Source organism: Oratosquilla oratoria, chromosome 12 (genome assembly GCF_046742065.1).
Source record: "Oratosquilla oratoria isolate Oo_2021 chromosome 12, ASM4674206v1, whole genome shotgun sequence".
NCBI classification, from domain to species: domain Eukaryota; kingdom Metazoa; phylum Arthropoda; class Malacostraca; order Stomatopoda; family Squillidae; genus Oratosquilla; species Oratosquilla oratoria.
The window spans coordinates 9,815,037-9,825,036 of NC_134788.1; the positions used below are offsets into that span (position 1 = coordinate 9,815,037).

Consider the following 10,000-nt stretch of genomic DNA (forward strand, 5'->3'; position numbering starts at 1 on the left):
TATAAGAAGAGCCCCATACCGACATTTGTGGACTTAATCAACAACTAGAATTAACATTGTCGCACTACATACCTATTACATAGCCTGCTGTTTTATTTGTCTAGTTTTTGAATGCTTGTAACAACGTCTTCTCACTGTCATAGTATTATATTGTTATTATCTTGTAGGATGTATATTTTCAGCAGAAATGCTGCTATACCCAATAAAACGTAAATTATTAATATTGATTATAACATACATACATACATACATACATACATACACGACTCGGTGGCGCGGTTGGTAGAGTCCCCGACTGTCACTACGGCGGTCCGGGTTCGAATCCTGCCCAGGGCTGAAATAATTTCAGTATCGCTGCGCTTCGAGCCGTTACTCCAACTCTCGTGGGAGGGGTGTTGGGTGTGTGTGTGAGTGTAAGGTCACAGCATTACCCATAGATCGGTCATACGAGCTCTAAGCTCTCTTCCAAGAAGGAAATAGCTGTCGATCACGAGTTCAACACGTGATCCAAAGACCAAGGTGAGTACATACAGACATGCATACATACGAGTGGAAGGGTGGGGAGATAAACACAGGGAACTGTTGGGGATTTATTCTGACGTTTCGTCCTCACCAGGACTTCTTCAGAGTATGGACTATGAACTACCTAGAAAAGACCACCCCCTTGAGCGGGATCGGAAGTTGTAGAAGGGAAGAGATGTCTGTATGAAAACGAAAAGATAGTTTGTGTATGAAAGAGGGCTATTGCCACCGAGCGATTTTTAGGGGTATTTATTGCGGGATGTCGTAGCTCAGGAGGGATGGGCAGAGACTTGGAGTTGGAGGCTGATATCAATATCTGTGAGGGGCTTTTTGGGATATTTATTCAACAATAACTTCAACCAACAAAGATAGAAAAGGAGTAGGAAGTTTAATCGTAGTGACAGACAAAAAATTGGAAAGACTTTTAGTGGTAGGTAAACTGAAATGAGAAGATGCAGGAGAGAAAGCTGAAAATTGAATTGATTTCAGTACGAGAAAAAGCTTACGTAGATCACAACAAAGTAATGGCGTAGCACATTGGTAAAATAATACTAACGACCCACTTTCGGAGAAAAATAAGCGAAAGTAAAAAGATCCGTATATTTCGATCACTAACTGTGATCCTCTTCAGCAGTATGAATATATATACTATTACCTGTTCTATTCTCGCTATTTCAGGACGTCCGTTTCGTCGGCAGGAACCAGAATATGATTCGCCCCTTATATATCCCATTGAATGTATACCCACATTGAGGCAACAACTCTCCATGCGTAACGTACACACACAGGCATATCGCAAAAAAAAATACGACCACACGCACAAACATCTACCTAAGGTAATACTAATGACCCACTTTTGGAGAAGAATAAGCGAAAGTAAAAAGATCCGTATATTTCGATCACTAACTGTGATCCTCTTCAGCAGATGCTTGTGCGTGTGGTCGTATTTTTTTTTTTTTTTTGCGATATGCCTGTGTGTGTACGTTACGCATGGAGAGTTGTTGCCTCAATGTGGGTATACATTCAATGGGATATATAAGGGGCGAATCATATTCTGGTTCCTGCCGACGAAACGGACGTCCTGAAATAGCGAGAATAGAACAGGTAATAGTATATATATTCGGTTGAGATGTGAATATACATTGAATATGCATATGAATATGTATACAAATATAAATAAAAGTAAAAGTATCACCTGCAAGGACTGAACCCGGCCAGCCATAGCACGTCTACTGAGAATCTGCTACCTTTCCCTACGCTTGCCGCTGAATACAGACGGACTCATATCCATGGTACGTCTTGTCACGATCAGTCAAAGCTGGTAAATGGATACGCTGTATATATACGCTGTTATATACAATTTTCGTGATCTAGGTGTGATGTGTCGTATCAGGTGTTTGTGTTTGGCGTGCAATCTTTCTAGGTGTCTCATGTGAAATTTGTGTTTATGTTGGTTGAAGGAATAGATGTTGGCATGTCGGTGTAGGGACTCTGGTTCTGAAGTCGCTCCATCGCGACTCGTGATGAACATGACTACGGCATTCTGAACCTTCTGATGGTCGTAGTTGTTAGTGGGACATTCTGCTGGCTCAATCCCAAGGACTAGCGCAGAATCGGTCTGACTAGGGCTAGGTACAATCGGCGTTTGGTGGACAGTGTTGCAGTTTTGAAGCGCTTTAGCCTTCCCAACAGCCTTAGCTCTCGCTCTGTCTGCGGAAGTGTGGGGTCCAGGTAAGGCCACTATCTAGTGTGCTTCCCAGCACTCAGGCATGGTCATTCACTGTTGTTTACTTAAGAAGAGTGTTCGTGATTGTTCCGTTGGTGTTCTTGTAGCGGAAGTATACAACTTTGTCCGATACTATTTAACCTCAATTTGTTGTCTAAATTGGTGTTTTGGGGGGCAACAGAACATCATACACATATCGATACTACGTGTTTCGACCCATTATTCTTATAAAATTATTTCTTTCTAAAACCTCCATATAGAGGGATGCTAAAACAGCACTGAGGGGACGCCCCATCGCAAGTCCTCTAACCTGGCAGTATTCCTCTTCGTTGAAAACAAAGGAGCCAAATTTCACATATAGCGATATCAGCTTAACCCATTAAACTCCGATGACAAGATTCTTGTCATTTGGTCAAATAAAACAAAAAATCATAAAACACCAAAATGTTTGATCAAACACCAGAAAAATATGACGTCAGTCCTCGCTTCGTGCGAGGACTGACGTCATATTTTTCTGGTGTTTGATCAAACATTTTGGTGTTTTATGATTTTTTGTTTTATTTGACCAAATGACAAGAATCTTGTCATCGGAGTTTCATGGGTTAAAAAAATCTTCCTTTCCTACGGGTAAAGCCTCGTAGGAAGAACAAGACGTCCAGTTCACTGTAGAACACGAAGCAAGTAACAAATTGGCCTTCCTCGACACAATCATATGGAGGAAAGAAAACTAAACCGCATTCTCATTTCAGAGAAAAAGTACAAACAAAGACATCATTCACTACTACTCCAGCCATAATGAGAGGATAAAGAGTGGAATAATCATAGGATTCTTCCTAAGAGCATACCACATTTGAAGTGAAATTTTGATCAAGAATGAGATAGATTACATTTTCACTGTTTTCAGCAAACTCTGTTATCCGGAAGGGCTATTGCACCGATTAAAATAAAAGGCTTTAAAAATTGGAAGAAAAAAAATCATAAGGAATAAAGGAGACGTGACTGGAAAAGACAGCGGTGAATATCTGTCCGTACCAAACTCGAGTCATTCAGGCAGGTAGGGACGTTTGCTCACTAGAGCCAGTATCAACATTGCACTCAGCACGGGAACAAAAATAGGAGTTATTGTCAAGAACAACAACAAAGTCATGGTCAACCAAGAGAAAAATAGTCATCTATACCGTGTGGAAACTGTCCTATGAGTTACTACGGACAAACCAACAGAGGTATTAAAAAGCGGACAAATGAGCACAAGAGTGACGTCAGGGCCCACCGAACATCAAACTCACTTGTGATCCGTGTAGACAGTCATGGCTACCTATCGGACTGGGACAAAATAGAGGTGCTACAGGAAAGACCTCATAGGAAAAAGAGAAAAAATAACTGAAGCAGCATACATCGCTTCCCATCCAAACAACAACCACCGCGATGGGTTTATTACATTAACAAGAACGGCAAGCTGCTTAATACTTCACGAGACAGAGTGGAGGGGGAGGGGTGAGGTCGACCGTGATGGAACGCGAAGATCTTCGGAGGGGATATAGGGTGTTGATTATTTGGAAGTGTATGCACTCTAAAGAAGTCCTGGTGAGGACGAAATGTCAAAATAAATCCCCAACGGTTGTCTGTGTCTATCTCATCTATCTTACATATTTCATACATACATAGATACATAGATACATAGATACATAGATACATACATACATACTAATCTTTTTCAACCACATTAATTTTTCACTTTAAATACATGCCATCACGATCGAGACTGACAAAGAGCTTGACGGAAGCATATACAGAAACTGATACGTAGTTAAGCCAAGGACTCGAACTCGGCTGAGACGTAACAAGTAACTTAAACCACTGCGCTATCTGTGTACTGGGGACCATTCTGTGTGTGTGTATAATACTTTCCCACGTGTACATACTACCATTGCACTATCATAGCGGGGATGGGTTGAGCATAAAATTCGAGTATATGTATGTAACACGAGCATACAAATATAAGAAACTGTGCTCAACATATATCTCTCTTGATAGCGCAGTGGTTTAAGTCGCTGTTCACTTGTTACGTCTCAGCTGAGTTCGAGTCCTTGGCTTGACTACGTATCAGTTTCTGCATTTGCTTCCATCGAGCTCCTTGTCAGTCTCGATCGTGATGGCATGGAATTAAAGTGAAAAATTAATGTGGTTGAAAAAGATTAATATCTGTGTACTGGGAACCATTCAGTGTGTGTGTATAATACATACATACATACATACGGTACATACATACACACATACATAAACTAAAGAGACCTTTCCCTCTCATAAAGGAGGTGGCCATCCAAGCTATGCATCGCACGCCATCGCACGCCCAAAACGAATTTTATACAATATGAAAACTAGTACCCATCCAGGTAATATATACTCAGTAAAATAAAACACACACACACACACGACTCGATGGCGCGGTTGGTAGAGTTCCTGGCCGCCACTACGGCGGTCCGGATTCGAGTCCTGCCCAGGGCCGAAATAATTTCAGTATCGCTGCATTGCAAGTCATTACTCCAACTCTCGTGGGCGGGGAGTTGGGTGTGTGTGTGTAAGGTCACAGCATTACCCATAGATCGATCATATTTGAGCTGAGCTCTCTTCCGGCAGGAAAATAGCTGTCGATCACGAGTCCAACCCGTGATCCAAGACCATGGTGAATCACACACATGACTTGATGGCGCAGTGTTCAGAGTTCCCGGCCGTCACTACGGCGGTCCGGGTTCGAATCCCACCCAGGGTTGAAATAATTTCAGTATCGCTGCGCTGCGGGTCGTTACACCAACTCACGTGGGCGGGGAGTTTGTGTGTGTGTGTGTGTGTATTCACCTTGGTCTTTGGATCACGTGTTGGACTCGTGATCGACAGCTATTTCCCTCCCGGAAGAGAGCTCAGAGCTCGTATGACCGATCTATGGGTAATGCTATGACCTTACACTCACACACACCCCAACTCCCCGCCCACGAGAGTTGGAGTAATGACTTGAGGCGCAGCGATACTGAATTGATTTCAGCCCTTGGCAGGATTCGAACCCAGTACCCCCGGTATCACCGTGCTGAGAGTCTGAGCCTCTACCAACTGCGCCACCGAGTCGCGCGCGCGCGCGCGCGCGCGTGTGTGTGTGTGTGTGTGTGTGTGTGTGTGTGTGTGTGTGTGTGTGTGTGTGTGTGTGTGTGTGCGCGCGCGTGTGCGCGCGTGTAAAGGCCACAACATTACCCATAGATCAATCATATATGAGCTCTAAGCTCTCTTTCGGGAGGGTAAAAACTGTCGATCACGAGTCCAACACATGATCCAAGACCATGGCGACTCATACATGCGCACACACACACACACACACACACACACACACACACACACACACACACACACACACACACACACACACACACACACACACACACACACACACACACACACACACACACACACACACACACACACACACACACAAACTCCCCGCCCACGAGAGTTGGAGTAACGACTCGCAACGCAGCGATACTGAAATTATTTCAGCCCTGGGCCCTTGTCTGATTCTCATATAATTTTGGTAATTCTTATCTATACTAATTCTAGTGAATTTATATCCGTTCCATAGAGCGGAGCCAAGAATGGATCTAAGAGGGGGTTTACACGGTCTAACGGTTCGTCGAACGCGGTTCGACAGACACGTGTTTAAAGTGATGTGTGAACGTGTGAATGGGGTATTTGGTTGTGGAACACGTTCGACAACCAAATACCCCGTTCACACGTTCACACATCACTTTAAACACGTGTCTGTCGAACCGCGTTCGACGAACCGTTAGACCGTGTAAACCCCCTCTAACTATCGCCAGATAGAGTTTAGTGGTTATCTTTGCACTTTTGTTTGTAACCATCCTAGCGATAAATCCTAAAGCTTTGTTAGCTCTATTTCTGGCACAAATGCACCGTTTCCTGGATTCAAGGTCAGGACTCACTAATACTCCCAAGTCTTTTTCTCTTTCTGTTTTCTCTAAAATGGTGTTCTGTTTTCTGCTTGTGTAAACCTACGTTTAACACGCTGCACTTTGAGACATTGAAGTTCATTTGACATCTCACCGACCATGCAAACTATTTGTTAAGATCTTCCTGCAGTTTTCCGGCGTCTTCACCGGCGTCCTATTTTAGTGTCGTCCGCAAACATAGTAACATCACTATTAATCCTATTGTCCAAGTCGTTTATATACATTATGGAAAATAGGAGACCCAAGAAGAAATATTAGTAGAAGAAGTGTGGAAGGCAGAGGTGGAAGGAGTGAACATGAGGGGGCGACCAAGGATAAGATGGATGGATGGGGTAAAAGGGACTTTGAGGAAGGAAGGGAGGGGATAGAAGATAGAAGTAAGTGGAGAATGGTTATGTATGGGTGTTGTGATGTATGGAAAGGACTGGGTGGTGGATGTGGGTGAGGGAGTATGTGTGAATTATATTCTGACGCAGCCCGGAAGGGATTTCTCCCCGTCTTCTCTTTTTCTGCATGAGGGGACAGAGAGGGGGGAGGTCGCCAATTAAATGAAGCGGCCTTGCTGTGGATGTGCTGTGTCTTGCTACATTGCTTCTGACCCCAGGCAGTAGGTGAGATGCAGGAATAACCCGTTATCCAGGAGGAGCCAAGATAAGAGGAAAGGAGGAAGGTGAATGGGAGTGGAGTATGTGGGAATGGAATGGGTGGGAGTGAATTTTATGCCTTTGATTTTGGCTACCTCGCTTGTAAGGGGGAAAAGCCGTTGGTATATGTATGTATGTAAGTATGTATGTACAGGGTAACGAATTGCGTGCGTAGCTGTAACCGAAGCCGTCACCTCTACTTTATGCAGTTGGATTGTTAGTCCATGTGTCATTCACTGCTAGAAATTGGAGAGAAGTCTGGGATTCGTATCCACGCGTAGGAAGAGACGAGATCCGCACACTTCCCACTGCACCACCAGCACACATGTATGCAAGTATCTGTAATGCCGTCATTTGGAAGTTCGTTAAATACGATGCGCTCATTTGCTGAAGCGGTTCGGTACTAGAGTTTGTGTATGGAATATAAATATGCACCCTAGACAAGAACGTAGCGTTACATATCTCGTGTGACTTTGTGAGAGAGACAGTTGTTCGTGCAGTATTATTATCGCATTGAAAGACCACGTGTTTGCTATGCATTGCTCACCAACAAAGTCTGAAGTTTTGGTAAATCATTTGCGTGAACGTTGACCAAGTTCACTGGTAATGGCATCAAGGTTCGTCGTTGGTGGTGGGTGCTAAGTTATATATTATCTACTGTGGATATTCAAATGCATCCTTAGGCATATATGACTAGCATTATAGCCACAGAAATATTGTTCTTTGCTTGCTGTTTTGGACGAGAAAATATGAGACTTTAATTGGATGTATCTGAGATTATACATGTGTTTCGTAGTATTTCTTGAAATTCGGTCATCTTGTGATCCTATGTTTTGTCGGATGTGAAAAATTCAATATCTCATAGTGCAGTGTGTCAAACGTAGGATTACACAACCCAGCTAACGGGTATAGCTTTGATAACACCATATTAGAGAAAACAGATTGTTGGGAAAGATTTAGGAGTGTTAGTGAGTCCAGGCTTTAAACCTAGGAATAGTGCATCAGTGCCAGGAATAGGACTAAAAAGGCATTAGGATTTATTGCTAAGATGGTTACAAACAAAAGTACAGAGGTAATGACGAAAATGTCTGGCGATAGTTAGATCCATTCTTGGCTATGCGGTACGGTTTTGGTCTCCGCCCTATAGAATGAATATTAGTTCATTAGAATCAATACAAACGAGAATGGACAAAATCATACAAAGGCTTAGTTGGAGAATTTTATAGGCCCGTTAGCTCAGTCGGTAAGGCGTTGTATTTGTGATCTCGCAAGTCTCGGTTCGAATCAAGGACTTGGAAATTTATCATACAAAGACAAGCTCAGGCACTTTAACTTACACTCTCTGGAAAGACGAATAGTGCGGTGTGATCTAATAGAGGCATTCAAATGGGTCAAAAGGGCAGGCAAGGTCATCATATTAGTACATTAGGTCAGGACTCATGTCAATGGATTTGAATTGGATAAATTTTGGTTTAAGAAGGAAATAAGTAAGAGCTGGTTTAACAACAGAGTGGTTAAGAGATTAGACAACTTTGTGTATAGGGATGATGTGTGGTAATGGACATGGAACTGCCTGGTGCAGGCCTTATGGTCTCTTGCAGTCTTCCCCATTTTTATGTTCGTGTAGTATGCCACCAGGTCTGCTTTTGTTCAAGATGTTATTATACCAGACACTGAGTGGTCATTTGGAAAATATGATAAAATGAAATAGATATTCAGCCAGCTTCGTATCCCCAGAATTGTGCTAACATAATTTTTCATACAAAAGGCTGATATACTTTGCACTTCCAGTTCTGATGCCGTTTATTCCCCTTTTTTATGTAAGCCTATCTTAGTATCATCTCAAATAAAGCTGCTCCCTCCAATTAAGAAATTCCTTGGATTGACATTCTAAACTGAAGACACAGACTGATTCAAGGGTATATTACCATGTGCACAAAGAGAATTAGATACTATTCCTATAAAATAAGGATGGACGTTTGTATACCCATTAAACTCCGATGACAAGATTCTTGTCATTTGGTCAAATAAAACAAAAAATCATAAAACACCAAAATGTTTGATCAAACACCAGAAAAATATGACGTCAGTCCTCGCTTCGCGAAGCGAGGACTGACGTCATATTTTTCTGGTGTTTGATCAAACATTTTGGTGTTTTATGATTTTTTGTTTTATTTGACCAAATGACAAGAATCTTGTCATCGGAGTTTAATGGGTTAAGAACCAAGTCATTCCACTATAAAAGTCTTCTTTTGCAGACCTCCGTCAAACTACGCTTGCTGGCAGGCCATGTGACCAAGGGCATTTTGGGCCAGGAATTCAAGGTAAGATGATTTTGTATTTGTATTTATTACCTTGTATCCTTCATAGATCTACTTTCTCTTCCCCTTTATTTTCTACAACTTCCTTTTCATTTTCATTATTCTACTCTCCCTCTCTTATTTATTCTCATCCTTCTCTCCTTTCCTCTAGTTTTGTCCTCCTTTCTACCTTGTCATCACATTTTATTTAATCTTATATGTTTAGTCATTCATTTGTTTATCTATTCATCTATTTACTTGTTTATTTGTTTATTCTTTTATTCATTTCTTTATCAACTTCTTTCATGAGTTCGATTGTTTGTTTGCTTGTTTGTTTATTATTTTGCTTTCCCCTTTCCTATTTCCGCCCCTCACATATTTTCCCTTTCTATTTATCGTCTAGGCCCGAGATTCTCAATCTATTTTCACGTGTACCCCGTACTTATGAATTGCTATTGTCTAGTCTCCTGGAGATGACTTCAACACTAAATCTAATCGTTTTGCATCCACTAACTGCTAGTGGCTTTCGGTTGGCGGCCCCTTTTATTGGCCACCGTGGCCCTTTGGGGTTCTACGGACCACAGGTTGAGAACCAATGGTCTAGGCCAGTGGTTCTCAACCTGTGGTCCATAGAACCCTATTTGGCCACGGCGGTTCACAAGTGGGGCCGCCAACCGAAAGCCACTAGCAGTTAGTGGATGCAAAGTGATTAAATTTAGTGTTGAAGTCATTTCCAGGAGGTTAAAAAATAGCAATGCATAAGTATGGGGTGTACGGACCACAGGTAACCACTGG

General features: G+C 42.4%; 1 protein-coding gene across 1 annotated transcript in view; it reads left to right on the plus strand.

The window, feature by feature from the left end:
- The window catches only part of LOC143030947 (COMM domain-containing protein 4), a 311,481-nt gene that overhangs the window by 250,244 nt on the left and 51,237 nt on the right, over positions 1-10,000 (plus strand). The window contains exon 5 of the mRNA XM_076194242.1: positions 9,164-9,229. Coding sequence (XP_076050357.1) covers positions 9,164-9,229 — 66 coding nt within the window. The remainder of the gene's footprint in view (positions 1-9,163; positions 9,230-10,000) is intronic.